This window comes from Saccoglossus kowalevskii, chromosome 22, assembly GCF_978046115.1.
Source record: "Saccoglossus kowalevskii chromosome 22, keSacKowa6.1, whole genome shotgun sequence".
Classification (NCBI taxonomy): Eukaryota; Metazoa; Hemichordata; class Enteropneusta; family Harrimaniidae; genus Saccoglossus; species Saccoglossus kowalevskii.
The window spans coordinates 27,565,172-27,582,469 of NC_140662.1; the positions used below are offsets into that span (position 1 = coordinate 27,565,172).

A 17,298-nucleotide genomic window follows, 5' to 3' on the forward strand; every position below is an offset into this window, starting at 1 on the left:
AGTGCTGTGACGTAAGGGAATATAATTCAACTCAGACAAAATGCTTCTTTATTCATGTTTTAGTTGACGCATTCATCTACCAGACACCTGGGCCATTGACACTTAATTATTATAGCATAAATAATGCATGACCCAACTTCAGTGTTATTGTGAACTACATCTCGTTACATCACAGACAAAAGTGTACGCACTACCGGGAAGATGACAAAAAGACGGCAACCAACCATCGATAAAATGTAATATGAGTTATCATTCTACCGCAATAATCACAGCAACACTTTGAATAACTATATAGTCTGATAATACAACTTATCCAGATTGCACCTGTCAGTAGTCTGGAAGAAATGAGTACAAAATGTATAAATTTGTTCTAAGGCTTGAGGACATCCACTTTACTGTGTTGTTTTTGAAAAGGTAGAAGGACACATCCAGGGCACATTTCTTATTTCTTAAGTTAAAATCATTATGACTCTTGTAGCATGACCAATTGCAGCATATTGGCATGACATTGACCAAATTATAATAGCAGTGATAATGAACCTTAGCATGCAGTCTTTCACGGTAAAGTAAAACGTAACATTGCTTTAACAAATGCGATGCTATCCCGCCTTGTACATTAAAGCCATGCACCACATAAATTGTATCACTTCCGGCAACTGCATATAGTTGCATTATTCTCAGGCATGTTTTTCCGACGAGGTCATCAAATAACCTTTGGACAGTTAATGGCAGCTGTAATCAAATCCCTCGAGTAGAATCACATCCCACTAAAGTCTCCATAATAACCGTCCACCCATAACAGCATGTAATGTACGTGTACTTAAAGTGACGACATTGCCATTCACTAGCTAACAACTTAAACCACTTATTATACACAGACTAAGAGACACATCAAAACAAATTTAATTTTTACACACGCCATCAGTTATTAGGACTCCCAGTTGTCATGTTTAAATATGTTACTTCGCACTTTCCTCAACTTGAATCTTTAGGTGAACATGACGAAGTTGGGCTTTCGGGATGAACATTGTAAGGGGTACGCTGTTCCAGAAAACAATTGTAAATTGTCTAATTCTAACCCTAGGAAGTGGGCACTCAAAATTGTGGTAGCATGGCACACCTAATCACACTTATTATATGTTTTGAAATGATAGCTAAAGAATTTCATTGGAAAAACATTACTCTTCAAAGGGTGTTCAAACACAGTTCTTCCGTGGATTAAAACACCCATTTAATGGTTGAATGTTAATGCAATATCATTCTCATAGAAAAAATATTTCATTATATTTGTATACCCTTTGGCTGAAAATCATTCTTTCCTTTATACTTGGTACTGGATTTTAACCGAGACACGTTTCCCACGTATTTTTTGTAACGTACATGCTCAACCGCATTTTGATGGAGTGCCACTCGGGATAGTTACCCACCTTAAGAAACAATATTGACTTGTCAATGCAGAACACATGCGAACGCTTTAAAGAGAAAGATATTGTTTTGTCACCTATGCAGTGAAAATTTCAAAATTGCATCCTCCGATGACTGAAGCACTAAAAGATTTGTTTTGAATAGAGATTTTAATTATATCTTTCGCCCTAGTCAAAATAAAAAAATAAGCAAGTATTTTTATGTAAAGCTGCTACGTAAAATACGCCAAACTTAAAAAGCAGTGGGTGTCGCGTCACGCATATGCGAAAATGTGTTGATAAACATTTATAATCCAATGCGTTAATGACAATCACGAGTACGAGATTTGACCTGGGTGCGACGTGCAAGTAATAACGCTGGTGACTCCTTCGATACCTTACAATCACAACAGAATTTATCTAGATAAAGTTTGGTAACTTCTAAGTTTGCTCTCGTTGGTCTGGCAACTGTTAGGGTCGCCAACATTGTTTATATGAGTCCCATGTCTCAAGCATGCGTGGCGCGACGACCACCACCCTTTAATGTTTTGACTTTGAAAGGTGAATATAAAGGCCACTGTAGATTGTATATTGTTATACATTTGTCGTTTTGATCCAAAACCTATTAGAACGCGTTACATTTGATATCCGCATATTAGTTTATACATTAAATTACAGATTTTTGCCAGTGACTTAAAAATGTACCAAAACCATGCACGCAAGAAATTAGCACACCACTTCCGGGTATAAAAAAACATGTATCCACGCCGTTAATGGCGCTATTACCATCTAATAATCGCGTTTAATAACGGCTGCGCTGCAGCTGATACGCAGGGAAACATGTACAGAAGATCTTGTTGACAAAATCCGTAATCACGTGACGTGACGCAATCAAAATTCCCAACTGAAATGGTTCTAAATACATGCGCTGGTCGATGTAGGGGGATTTCCAGGGGATTCCCCCTATAACTTGAGACCTTGGACTATGTGCAATGCGCATGCCCAGAGTGGTTGCCATTCATAAGGCTTTTCATTCTCGCATCAGATCACATGATTATTTTACTACTTTCCCTTCCGTGTCAGCCATATACGGATGATGTGTCTATGTCGCGTCGCTTCAACAATGTAATTTGGAATCAGTGAAGATGATGTTTTGTTTGGCGTGTTTCTGTACCTTTATTTATTTGTGTCATGGCAATCAGGAAGGTAATGAACAAATAGTTTTAAACATATCATTGTTAATGTTTGGCATCGTACACTAACATGGCACATGTAGCTGCACTCGACGACCTGCTGTGAAAGGCGAATCAGATTTTGTCACATTCCATAAGCACTACGTCTGGTAATACATTCAAACTACATGTACATCAATTACACTGCTGTGTTTACAGTTAATTAACGCAGAATACGTAGTGTAATGTAATGTTTGTTTCCTACAGGTTACCTAGACACTGACCGTTCAACCAAATATTACAGAATACACATATCTGAGGTGAGTTCATAGTAACAATATATTTTAAACATCTATAAACTAAATACATATCGACTTGTTTTATTACGTAATGTTGATGTAATTACGCCATTTTGAATAGGGTAGTTTGAAAAATTGAAGCTTATGTTTGAAATGTTCACAAAATGCTATTAACAGTATGTGATATCGCATATTATTAATTTGCATACACTCGTAAAATTTCGTTTTTTTGATTTATTTGATTGCGCATTTTTCAAAAAAAAAATAATAGTGATATTTTAGACAGCATAGTTTAAACGATGTCTAAATCATCTGTAATAGTCGTATGTGTGTATTTACAGCACATTTTGAAGAAAAAAAGAACATTGATCATCATGACGTTTATCGACTAAATCCCACACAACATTGATTATTAACGTATTCAAAAATCAGTTTTACAGAATACAAATAAGTAATGTTAATGATGAACATTTGGTATAAAACGCCAATATTTTCGGTTCGTATAACACAAAACAGGGCTAAGGTGTCATAAAAATACATACACAATGTTCTCTACCATTAGCATTACATTGTACAGTGTAATACGTAAGTTTATTGGGTTGATTATTTTGATACATCCCTGTACAAAACAGGGCGGTGTGGGGTGGGTGGGGGTCGATAACATTATCTGGATTCAATGCTAGCCTTTTCGACATTTCTGTACATTCATTTATTTTCATAACTGATGTAATATGGCTACTTTGCATCAAAAGTATATGAATGACATATTTGCATTACAAGTGATACAAATAATTATTCGTGTTTTCAATTATGCAAAATATCTTATCTAGTATTTAACTGGGAGTGTAGATGTATCCATTCTTAATAATGATCTAGTAAAGGATTATCAGAGGCGCGTGTATGTAATTAATTTACGTTTGAAATACTTTTTTTTAAATAAGTCAAAAGCAAACATGTTGGTTTTAATGGTATATTGTCACAATAAATTACATCACGTTATTAGAATAATTCAGAACGTGTACACAAATATTGTTAGTAATGTGATCGATAATTGTTTCCTCACTCCACTATTTATTGATGTTTTATGTTATGAGGTCATATAACAGTTTAATTGATAACTCCCAGATAGTTCAATCAAAAGACAATTAATATAGGTCAACGGAGAAGGGAACAATACAAAATTTTATCTTAATAAATTGGGTTAAGTAAATGAGTATAAGATAATTTTATGAAATTTAAATGTGCTTCCTAACTTTAATTTGATATATTACTTGCATTTGTATTTCTTTAGAATTTACTTCCGGGTAGCTCGGTATTTAACCTTGGTGGTGAGGTAACGAACTTTATTATTCGAAGTGGAAACGAGGTAAGAATTTATAACTGATCAATTTCTTAACTTTTAGTTACTTTATATTTCAGAGAATTCGTGATTTTCGCGCTAGTTCAGCACCCTTTCCTGATAAAATTTTAAACATTAATTAACGATGAAATGTAGATTAATCTTTGTGATATTGAATCTTGAAAAAATATTTGGGTATGATTTATTTTAACATAACAATAGCATTTTGGTTTCAACTATATCAGTATTTGTAAACACCAGTTTTAAATTATCATTTACCTGACCAAACGCAAATTTGCGCATTTTGATACTCGAAATTTTCGTTTCATTTTTTTTATTCAACGGGTAATGGCACACCACTAATATAAGTCTCAATAGAAACACATACTCTTCCTTGTGAAATAACTGAATAGGCAGTGAAAGTGATCGCTCTGACAACAATCATACCCTACAAATGAGATTTGTTATCGGAAAATGTTAAGACATAACGTGCGTTGTATTGTCATGACGTCAAAGTGATTACAACTCATGTGCATTGTGGGATAAATGAGCTCGGTTCAGTACTACATACATTTTTGATTTTACATTTCAGAATGGCCATTTCATTTGTGACACACACATGCAGAAAATATCTCTCTCAACATTTCTCAACTACGATGATAGACATGAGTATATACTCTCTTTGCAATGGGATTCCGTAAGTAAATTTTACTATAATACATCCATGAAAGACGACCAAACGTGACAATATTTTAAGTTTATTAAAACTGTTATATTCTGTTCCGATATGACGCCAGTCTGTTATATCATTCGACATATTGTTTATATCAGGTAAACATAACTACATATGGTGTCCTGACTGTTATAGTCGATGACGAAGCTGACTGGCCTCCAATATATAATGAAAGTTGTGTGTTTAAAGATCGGCAAGTCAGAGGAAAATATGACCTGGTAAGTCGTAAGTGCGTATTTTCTTCGAGAAGGTGAAGCTCTAAAGTGATTAATATATTAGCGAACGTCATCATTGTTCTTCTTATCGGTCAATACGTTTTCATAAAGTTTTGCTTGGCGACAAAATCTTCAATAATAATCTTTGTCTAGGCCTGTTCTGCTCAAAATTTGAAAAACATTTTGTAAATGCCATTCAACTATCAAGATCTCAGATATCACACAATAAATATATTAATCGTTCACTCAACTGCGGTTTGTTTCTAGTCATTCACAAATGTGTTTATGGTATCCAAAATACTGTTTTAAAGTACTGGAATCAAATCGATCGATCTCGATGCAAATTGAAAACTACAGAACACGGAAAGGGTGGAAACTCTCAGTGGTAATGCCAAAAAAGCACACTTTATACGCATGACAAATAAACTTCCTCTGTCCACATATGTTAGTAATGATAATATATGTGTACTGGCAAAATAACAGGAGTAAATGTTATTGTTTACAATGTACAAAACCACCCATGATGTTGTTTAGCCGACGGTATGAGATTGACTGCATTACCGGAAGTCAAATATTGACCCTTAACTTTTAATATGCTAATTTGTTTGTGTCACGTGATCCAGTCAGGGTAGCAATTACCCTTGACCTAGCTAGATCATAATAACATAAGTGCCGGCCGGCAGTGAGACTCGACGTATTTTGCTGTTATTTTACTCTTGGTCAACCCTTGTCCCCCCTAAAAACTTTTTATAATGTAGCATTCCAGTTACAAATAATGTTTCTCTTTGTATTTACTGACACACAAATGTACCCAAGATTGACACATCGCAGACTGTTGAAAATACACTGTTAATTTAGCTACTCGGTATATATGTGCATTGGAAAAGGTCCGCCTGCTTTCTTTTCCTATTCAAACAAGATGGTTTAGAGAAAGGCAAAGAGTCCGGAGAGTTACTTCGATTTGTTGTTGTTGTTTGTCCCATACAAATAGCATCCATACCATAGCCATATTGTGAGTAGCAGGGGTTGTTGTTTTGACCATTCTTGCCAGGTTATGACAGAATCCATTCTCAACGATATTGCTATTAGTCCGTGCTGCAACAAAACCACTGCTAGGGTTGTTAGCAATTGCTATACAACATATTTCTTTTAAGTCTAATATCATAGAGCTTATGTCAAACCTGGCTTTGTCGGAAAGTTTCATCTCTTATATCACATGACTTGTGCAGGGGATTGACTTCCTGTTTATTTGTTTGTTTATGCACACATTAATTTGGCTAGCCATTCTACTGACTATCTCATGCCTCTGCCCCTGAGAGTTTCCACCCTTTTCGTTTTCTATACATTTAAGCTGTTGCTTTTCATTTGCATAATCGAACACATGCTGTTTATCCCAACTGATAACCAGAGCTGTCCATCAGATAAATAAACATTGACTAAGCAATAAACTAATGCATGTACAGAGGTGTTATATAATGCCTGCCGCCCCCTGTGATACAGGTTTGTAATTGACAATTGATTAAACACTGCAATTGCGCGGGTATAAGACCACTCTTGTAACAGATTATATTTTGACGGCACTAATTACCAAAATGCAGAAAATGATCTTTTGCCCATTTGTTGATTAACTAATACATATCATAATATACATTGTACTGACCTTTTTATAGCCTTTGCCTTTTAGAATTAGAAATACATACATGCCGCGAGTCGCACCGGATAGACCTTCTGATATAGTTGTTAATGCTCAAATGGACAACAGTGAATGTAGGTACATATCTATATTTATACATAGTACAGTTCATTGAATATAAACATGTGTATTATTATTATTGACATTTTTTTCATGCTAAATGTCTTAAGAATTAAAGATTAAATTTATTGACGTATTTATTTTAAGGTCGATTGACAGTTGTCGCGAATCTATTGTATGATGAATTAGAAATTGATCAATTCAAGCAAGTGCTATCTGATAATAAATTACAAGGAGGTTGTAAATTTGGTGGTGATCACTTTTATATTAAACCGACAATTTATATTGTAAGTATCGATACATTTTTTAAATGATTGTTATTTTTTGCATTGAGTTTCGTTCATAAGAATCAAACAACGATAGTGTTGTTATTATATTGAAATTAGTAGTCACATTAGTGATTATTAGTAAATTATTCTCAACACATATAAGAACACCATCGCAGATCGAAGTGATATGAGAAATAATTACAATTATCTTACAGCACGCGGAAAAACATATTCCGTATTTGACGTTTCCTGAAGATGGAATCTGATATTTAATGTACATTGAATTATATTTAATCAAATTTCAGGGTGTTTTTAGCAATGATACTACAAAGTCTACAAGTAATGACGATGTGATAATTGAATATTCGAGTGTTGAAAATGCCATTCGAATTGTTTTTAGTCACTTTACTTCTGATAAAGTAGACAAAGGAATAGAGTGCTATTTCGCAAATATTCCTTACGTTATCCGAAATATCCACTTGACAACCTTGCACGCATTATATGATATAGATGTGTTAGGTGAGTGTCTACTTCTAATCAATTAGCAAGCATGTGTGTTAACACCCTGGGATTTATTAACTTTACTTTATTCAGAATTATTATAACTAAACTGACTATGTTGAGTTTATGTAATAGTAATAATATTTTAGAGTCATATCGCGTATTGTACATATCGTAGGATCTTTTTATATGTATCTTTCTGCAAAAAAATATCTTTGAATTTCCTTCGCATTTCTATGGCCGGTTTGTGTATTCAAAACAGTCAAAATACGGGCTTAGTGTTTGTTGATAATGAGACTATACTTTGGTATTGCTCAAATCACAATAAATACTACTATACTCACAATCCATATGTCTGTGCTGCATACGTTTCTATTTTGTCATGTGTTGTTACAGGTTGCCCTGAAGGGAAATTTGGCGGAAATTGTCAATATGAGTGTTATTGCCAGAACGGAGCAACATGCCATATCTTCAATGGTGCATGCAAATGTACCACTGGATGGAAGGGAATAGCCTGTGATATAGGTATGAATTTATGTATAATTAAAGGGGAACCAATCAATCCTATTGATTGCACCAAGTGCTCACGGGTTATTAACTCTGCCTGTGTCCACTAAGTAAATGAATACTTATCTTACCCTCTGTGCCACTCATCCGCAAAACAACAACTGATATAAACATCCTGTGAACAGATTACAATTTGTTTAAATATAACAAAACAATTGTATTTCAAACCAAGTACACGTTAGTCTGTTCGGCATTTGCGTCAAACACAGAGCTAGCTCCATATGCCATGATTTTAAACATCGTGCGCTCCGTAATACTTACATCGTCGGGCAAAAGTGACGCCCACTAGTAAATGCAGCAGCCCACCGGATACTGAAGACAAAACCAGATTGTTGCTTAACGGTCGCGAAGAAAAACCGCCGACTTTTCTGTTTCCGTTGCGTCGGTCTATTGACGGTACTGATTTCGTATACAGTAAAACTGAGAACGAACCTTCCTAGGCACATTCCGTATACACACTATTTCACCGGACTGCTAACATAACGAGTGGGAAAATACCTCTGGTCAAGGACTTCGGTTGTATGTGCAAGGGTTGTATCGGATTGTATCTCGGCGGGGTTGACTTTACAAACAAAATCAATTGAGCGGCGAGAAAGATATGAGCGTTCAATTTTAACATCCCATCTATAACTAAAGCGTTGAATTATATACCGCGCCATGGAACACGACTACTGGTTGTGCTAGATAAAACGAATGGGCACATCTTGTTGAGTCGTTTGCAAACTTGTTTTGATAGAACGATTTTAACGATTGTACACATAAGTTGAAAACCATCGCTAACTTTCCTTACGTAAGGCGTATATTTTCCTGGCAAGTGAAAATGACTAAAGTGAAAAAAAATCAAACAGATCTTATTTTTTTTCGGGCTCTCGAATATTATATTAAGAAACGACATTACACGTGTGTATAACTTATTCAAATGCATTGTAATTTTAGGTAACATAGTGTTGAGTTACGAGTCTGGCACAAAGCCACTGAATGGTTTTCAAATATCACTGTCTTGAATCACCATGCCTCAAGGTTACCGATGGTTACAAAAACTGCTCAACTATAATGCTGTTTGTAAACCAACATGCTTTGTAGATTGAATAAACATCTAGGAGATTTACATTGTCGTTTACTCAAACTGCCAGTCATTCTGCCTACATTAGCCTACATTTGAAACTGATGATTTTTACTTGTAGCTGCACGTTTCAACCGAAAACAACAACATTTATATGTTAAAAGCCCAACCAAATGATTGTAATCGCTAGCGTACTTATTCATGCCCCCGAAGAAATGTATTTGGAATCACAGCTTAATCTCAAAACATTGTAAATGGCACATTTCCCGTAGCTCTGGCAACGAGGCTTGGTTCGGATTAGCATACTTATTGCGATGGACATCTTGCCCTATTTATAGTATTAGTTCTCCTTTAAAGATTATGTATTTTTAAAGAAATAGTGTCGAATATATTGTTATAACAGGCATGTATCTTTATTGTAGTTACCTCCAGTGTAGTGTTTACTGCACCTATTTTCTACTCATATGTCGGCCGAGCCTTATCATTCACCTGCAATTTCAACCACCTAAACGCCTCTGATATTTATGATAGAAGCTTGCGTCACAATGACAATATTCTAGCAGAAAATACAGTGCATTTCAATAATGATACACGAATTCATATCTGGGATGAATATGACAGGTAAGATTGAAGAGAAAAAATATTGTCTTATATATCTATTATCATTATACCACTCTTGGTCATGTGACCCATTATCCGACCGTTGGTGGACGTCTACTCATCATTTTTGAGAAAGTTGTCAAAATCACATGACAATTGGTTTATTGTGTAAAACCACGAAGATAATGCCAATGGCACCAGTAATTATCATTTTTTGTGTGTTACAGTGACATGTGTTGAGAAACTTGTCCTAATATTTTCCAAAAATAGCTATTTTTAGAACAATTCCATAGAGCGCTGATGTAAAGCATAAATTGCATTTTTTGTGATTTTTAAAATCCACATTTGTGAAAAATTCAGAAAAACCATAAGCCAATGTCACCAGACTACAATTTGAGATATGGCATAATATCTCTGCCATAGGAATCTATGGTAAAAACACTATAAATCTGCCAAAATGGCCGCTATCCACTAAAATACATATATACAAAATTAACCTGGTGATCCCCAATGTATATCTACATGGTGATCGCATGACAGAGATTTTTCTAACACCACACGAGCGACTTTTCGAAACTGACTGTTTTAATTATTTCACCATTGAAGTTAACCAGAAAATCTTCACCAACATTATTTAGCCTTTGAAAAGATCCAACGAGCATAGATTTTGTTTTAGATGTGTTGATTGACATGTAATTGTAATTAACCCAACGCAAAATTGGCAAACATCATCATTAATGCACTTTGTGACTACATTGATACTTGTTCCAGACGATAACAGAATGTTATCGTCCGTATACATATCAATGGAACTATTTTCAAGACATAATGGTAGGTCATTAATGAATAGAATAAGTAATAATGGTCTTAAGATTGATCCCTACGGTACACTGCGGTACACTTACCCATCAAATACACAACTTGCTTTCTGTCAGTTAAATAAGAATTAAACCATATAAGGGAGACAGAGGAAATGCCATTAATAGAGAGCTTATTCAATAATATGTGTTTATCTACTATATCAAACGCCTTGCTTCGGTCGTGGAAAAGCAAACGACACAATAAGTCATCATCCATATTTCTAAGTAATGCATCACATAGCTTAGTCATAGTTGTATGGCAAGAATGGGATTTCCGAAAACCTGACTGCGATTTAGAAATTAAATCATGACTATTTAAATAATGGTATAAGTGGCTTTTTTCGAGATTATTGGGAGCAACAAAATTGGATGAAAATTACATAACTCACGGGATCCATCCTTGTGTAATGGAATAACATGTCTAGAAAAATACTTGATGAAATACTGAGGTTGAATAAATAAACAATATTTCCACAAATGAGCAAAAATACGCAAAAGTTCAGATGATGTATTGTCAAGGCCAGCTGACTTGGAATTTGATAGTGGGAGCAGTTGGTTCTTCACGAACTGGCATGTGACTGGCGGTATAACAAATGGTCGAGTATTGGTCAATTTGGGTTCAATAAATTTCCGTAAATTCAGCTACTCTGGCTGTCTTAATTTGTTCACACGTCTACAAACAAATGGGGCATGGGAATCGCAAATATATTAAAAATAGAATTCCATGTCAAATGCGCAATTAGTATCAGTAATATTGTGTACGGAAAGTAGAGACATGTTCCGAAAGTCTGCCAAAAATAGAGACTCAACTAACACTTTGTAATTTCTATAGCGAATAGAAACATGATTGTTTGATTAGAGGAAGGAACGGAAATATGGTTATGGTCCGAAATACCCAAATTATAAATGAGAGCCAAATTAACATTTTCATTATAATTTACATAAACGTGGTTCAGACATTTACCGGACGCAGGCCTCGTAACACCATTACTAATTTGAGAAAAGCCTAAACCAACTAAAAATTAAAAACAAGTAGTGCGTACAATTAGATAGAACATCATAATTAAAGTCACCAAAAATGTACATTTCTTTGCCTTCTAGGTAAGCGTTCTCAATGTTATGAGCTAACAGCACATAATATGCAATATTATGAACAGTACAGTTTTTTTACAATCAGCAGTTACTATCAAATTAAGCTCGTCAATGTTGTTAGATAAATGGTTAATATTAATAAACCCAAGCCTCGGACCATTCTGGAGGTTTAAATTATTCGCGAAATTGCAGTTATCCTAAACACTACAACTGGAGTAGCTAGAAACGGCCGCCTCATCCTGACCGGTTCCCTAAAAGTTACAGTATTTCTGCTTTTGACTCGTTTTCCCACAACTCCAACATCAAATACCTGTTGCTTGATGACACACGCAACATGGATGGCCTGCCTCGCCGCAATTTTAGCACCTTACATCGCTATTGTGCTGCTGTCTATTGAAATTACACACGTGGAAAGTATGACCAAATCTACCACAGCTGTAGCACGTTACGCGTCGTCTGCTACTAGTGTGGGTATGAGGATTCAAATTATCCCCAAGGATACTTCTACGATGAGCGCTATTACGTCGGTAACATCTTCCATCAACCTTCCTGTACCCCGGGCATTCAAATGAACCTTGTCACTGTATAGGTGTTCTGTTCTGTTACACAAATGTATTTCTAAAAGCTTCCAGATCCTTCAGTAGAGCATTGATTTTAACTGGGGGTACTGGTATTGTATTATCTGCGTGGCCATCGACAGAGGTAGTTCCGATGCTATTGGTAATAATAACGCCATAGGTGCGTGCGGTACTTCCAGAAAGGTGACTGAATCTACATTGATTACAAGATACACAGCTAATCAGCTTTACTCAAGTTAACTAACCTTGGATCGTCATAACCACAATCATCACACTGCATTGTGCGATGAATCAATCGAGGGGAACTCGAAAGAATAGACTGGTGTTGTGCGGATTGTACGTTATGAATTACTTTCCACAATCCATAGTTATCAAACCACATGAGCCATGAGCCATGAATTACTTTCCACAATCCATAGTTATCAAAACATATATAAACCCGAAAGCTCAGAACAATCAGAGATCGTTAGTGTGTATCATCAAACGACGTATCCTGTCTAGAAATACGCTAATTATGCGGGTGATACGTTTTATTCTGTGTGTCATTTAAGAAAATTTGCCTTTTTGAAACAGTACTGATCTAATGAATTTCTGACTAACATCCTGAAAACACTTTATGAACGGTGTGTACGTCATTACATCTGTTGCTATTATCACTGCCATATACAAGCTTATGTTGTTCATGCTTTTATATGGTAGATTACCTAATAACAATGTTCAGGGCCAATGAATGTACTATCCTTGCTATTGGGAAATTAAAACAGCTTTTTATGATTTTTTAATTTCTCAATTGTAGTGTTCTAACTTTTGTTGATTTTTTTGATTGTTTGCTCCAATTTGCAGAGGATTTGGATTAGAATTTTACTTCGTTGCTGACCAACATGCTGGAACATATGAATGTAATGTGGTTGACATATATGGTGATGTGTACAAAGATTACACGACTCTGATAGTGACAGGTAAGACATTTTTCAGTTTCGGGCATAATGGAGGTTTTCTAGTGCCTGATATAAGATTCATACTTACCAAGATGCGCATCACAAATTACACATTTTATTTTTAGGATGCGAAAATAATCGTTGGGGTGCAATATGTGATAAAACTTGTAATTGTGAAAATGGTGGTAACTGCAGTCGTAAAGATGGTTGTATTTGTAGCCAGGGATGGAATGGAACATACTGCACAGAAGGTGAGTCTGAGTAACGTTGGTGAGATGTTTGACTCGCTGAAAGCAATCGAAGTTTAATACAACATTTGCTCAACGATTTTACTGTTATAGAGCAAATATTTGATTGGTTTTGTGTTCTGCGGGAAATAAACTCAATAAAACATAACTAACCTAATCACAGGTCCATGCGCCAGCTAACCCCTTATTTGTTTTCATTATGCAGATGTAGGAGCACCGGAATTTGTGTTTTGTCCACAGAACATCACGGCATTATTAGATGAAGGGTCGTCGTCTACTAAAGTTACGTGGCCAAAGATTGAAGTCAATGACAATTCAGGACTGTTTAATCTCACATCAAACCATCAAGCAGGAGATAGATTCATCATAGGAGTACACAACATATTGCACACAGCAGTAGATAATCATGGAAATACGGCCATATGTAGATTCAGTGTAAATGTGGACGCTGCCAATATTGGAACAAAGAAAACTGTTATTGTATCATTAATTGTGACTTCACTACTTCTGGTTGTGTTAGTTACTTTTGTTTTTGTTGTATGTCTCCGATACAGAAAGAATAGACTAATGTATCCATTACTATTTGGTAGATCTGAAGACGATGGTGAGTACATACTTAGTCCTATTTTGATGAACAGTGTATAATTTAATGTCCTCCGTTCAACGTCATCATTAGTATATTTTTTTACAGATGATAAGGAATGGGATGCATTTGTAGCTGTAAAAGGGGGTACGGAAGAGGAAACATTTGTAAATAAAGAATTATTGTACGAATTAGAGGAAAATAATGATTATAAAGTAAACATTCATCATAGAGATTTCACTGCAGGAATACGTAAGTAAATAGCATACCTTGTCTAATGATAATCATTCAATTCAATATTAAGGTAGCCAGACTATTATTTGCATACTTGTTTTCATCTTCTAATTGTCACTAAATGACTATAACAAGAGCACGGAACGTATATATTTGTAGAATCGCCAGACTTCAAGTTTTTCAAAAGTGTGTTTTCATGCCCGTATCTGCATTCTACGACGAGTTACTCAATCAAACGTAAACAATTACTTTCTCAGTAAAAAAAATAATTACGCATTTGAGCTGGTGATAAGAAGTTTGTTTTCACTTTTCCAAGTTGTTCAATAGTCTGGTAAATTTAATGTGTCTGGTCAGTTTTAATCAAGCAACGCATTTTAAAAAATAGTGGGCTGAATTTTAATTTAAGTTTTAGTCGCATTGCCCCAACAAAAATAAAGGAATGGGATAGCTATAATTCGATAAAATCGGCAAATGAGAAGAAATCAATGATTGTTTTCAGTGGCTGTGTGACCTTGTGTCTGACACATTCATATGCAAATGCTAATCTGTGAAACAAACAGGGGCGGAGACCAACCAGTAGCACATGATAACTTTATGGATTACATGAGATGGCGAAAGAGTGTAAGACCCCCAAATGCAGACAGGCAGCAGTCAATTCTGCTAAAGCATCGAACAAATCAAGTAGTCGGCAATGTAGACCCAAGGCTCGGACAGTCACGGCCCAATTGAATCGATTGTTCCGGGCTTAGACTACTATAGCATGGACCATCGATGTACTGACACGTCTATGACTATAGATAGTAATCTGATTTCAGAGTGAGAACAATAGCATTCATACTTCTCAGATCTTTGCAATACTTACAACCAGGTGTGTGTGTTTGTGTGTGTGTGTGATTAGAACTTCTAGTATGTCGGACCTTTCATGACGTAGTAGGCAGCAAAAAAATAATCATGAATCATGAAGGTCATAATTTTGCATTAGTGTTTTTGGCTGAACTCAATATGGAAGAACCCCATTTCCTTTCAATTGTTTGCGCTCACTGGAACGAAAGGGATGCAAATATCAACATAATAATTGGTGGCGAATAACCATTGCATTGTCTTGAGTTACTCTTTGAAACTTATAAGCACACAGATTAAACCTGTGTTGTTGATTTTGGAAACCCTACCGAGGCTGCCTTGCTTCCCTACAGAAAAGCTGCATTTTAAGCAACTTACAGGACATTCTATGTTATGTTGAATTTATCATATGAAAGTTTATAGTGCATTTCATCAATAGATAAATTAATTTGAAAATCGTAATTTTCACCACAAATAATAGTCTCGCTACCTTTATAAATAGTGTCACACTTTCCGCATCTATGACCGAGAGGAAACATAATATTTTAAAAGGGTATATATATCAGAATAAATGGATTGTACTTACTTTGTTACTTAATTGCATATTTCAGCTATCGTTGAAAATATACTTTACGCGATTAAGAATAGTCGACGGACTATATTGATATTATCTCCAGAGTTTGTCCGAAGTGAATGGTGCAATTATGAAGTTGACCAAGCTAAATTTGAAATGTTCGGATTACGTCATAAATTGATTCCAATAATGTTCGAAGACGTGACACACATGGGTGACGAAATGTCTGCTACTTTGAAATCCATTTTAGACTCCATAAACTATCTTACGTGGCTCAGAAATGGGTCTGAAAAAGAGAAAAAAGAGTTTTGGAAAAGATTAATTAGCGCAATGCCACGAAAACATCAAGAACAAGATTTACAACAACGAATCGGCTTTATATCATGTATAGTAAATCGCATATGGAATCGTAAACTGTATCTCAGGCTTCCTAATGACGATGGGTGTGAGGAAATAGACCTAGAAATAATGTGAGTGTTAACGTATGTCAAACATAACATGATGATCTCAACATTCCATATATGTGTATATCATCAATGTGTCGTCAACATTTTGTTTAAATGTTTGCATTTTATGTTATTTTCAGAATAAAGTGTGAATTTGCAAATAATAAACATGGGTGTAATTGTTGCATCTGTACAAATATAATAAATATAACCATACTTCAGTCACGTGCATATAGAATTGTAAGTTTCACTCCACAATTAAAATGTGTATGAATGCTCGGAAGATCACCTACTCATGTAATATATTTTGTTTTGTTTTTTTATTATGGTTGAGAGTTTAGGGAAGCCAGCTGATTATAAAATTATAGTTCGGAATTAGTAGTCGACTGGGTTTTTTTTGAATAAGCTGACAATTTTAATACAATACAACAAAGTGCTGTGACGTCTGTGAATATAATTTGACTCACACAAAATGCATCTTTATTCATGTTTTAGTTTAAGCATCTATCCGCTACCAGACCATGATCCATTGACACTTAATTATTCTAGCATAAATAATGCTTGACTCCACTTCAATGTTCTTGTGTACTAAATCTTGTTATATCATAGATGAACGTCGTTAATAGAGAGCTGTATTACCAGACCAAAAGGCGGCAACCAACCATTTAATGAAATAAATGTAGTGTCCGATAATACTGCTTATTTAGATTGTACCTGTCAGCAATCTGGAAATAAATGAGTTCAAATGTATAAATTTGTTCTAGTGCATGTGGACACATTCAGCGCATATATTTCTCATCCAAGTTAAAATCATTATGACCCTTGTAGTATGACCATTTGCAGCATATTTAGCAGTCTAAAGTCCACCAAGTTATGTTAGCAGTGATTATAAACCTCAGCTTTCACAATGCGATGCTATCCCGCCTTGTACTTTAAAGCCATGTACCACATAAATTGCATCACTTCCGGTCACCGCATATAGCTGCATTAT

At 35.3% G+C, this 17,298-nt stretch overlaps 1 protein-coding gene across 2 annotated transcripts; it reads left to right on the forward strand.

Annotated features, from left to right (window-relative positions):
* Nucleotides 1–2,476: 2,476 nt before the first annotated feature.
* LOC102803333 (uncharacterized) lies at nt 2,477–16,475 on the forward strand. Of its 2 annotated transcripts, none has more exons than XM_085495498.1 (15): nt 2,477–2,609; nt 2,843–2,895; nt 4,166–4,240; nt 4,806–4,910; nt 5,045–5,164; nt 6,832–6,928; nt 7,062–7,201; nt 7,489–7,702; nt 8,081–8,209; nt 9,737–9,935; nt 13,288–13,403; nt 13,508–13,633; nt 13,836–14,234; nt 14,307–14,465; nt 15,899–16,475. In XM_085495498.1, the coding sequence occupies exons 1-15, from the start codon at nt 2,549–2,551 to the stop codon at nt 16,333–16,335; spliced, it is 2,430 nt and encodes an 809-aa protein (XP_085351624.1). In that variant the 5' UTR covers nt 2,477–2,548; the 3' UTR covers nt 16,336–16,475. The 2 variants fall into 2 exon arrangements, with proteins under 2 accessions (XP_085351624.1, XP_085351625.1); XM_085495499.1 differs by having other exon boundaries at nt 14,322–14,465.
* Nucleotides 16,476–17,298: the final 823 nt, after the last annotated feature.

Excerpts from the sequence above, each read along its gene's own strand:
- LOC102803333 (XM_085495498.1), top strand. The coding sequence starts at position 2,549 with ATGATGTTTTGTTTGGCGTGTTTCTGTACCTTTATTTATTTGTGTCAT. Across the intron at positions 6,929-7,061 it reads TCAAATGGACAACAGTGAAT|GTCGATTGACAGTTGTCGCG; the intron begins GTAGGTACATAT and ends ATTTATTTTAAG. Across the intron at positions 14,466-15,898 it reads AGATTTCACTGCAGGAATAC|CTATCGTTGAAAATATACTT; the intron begins GTAAGTAAATAG and ends TGCATATTTCAG.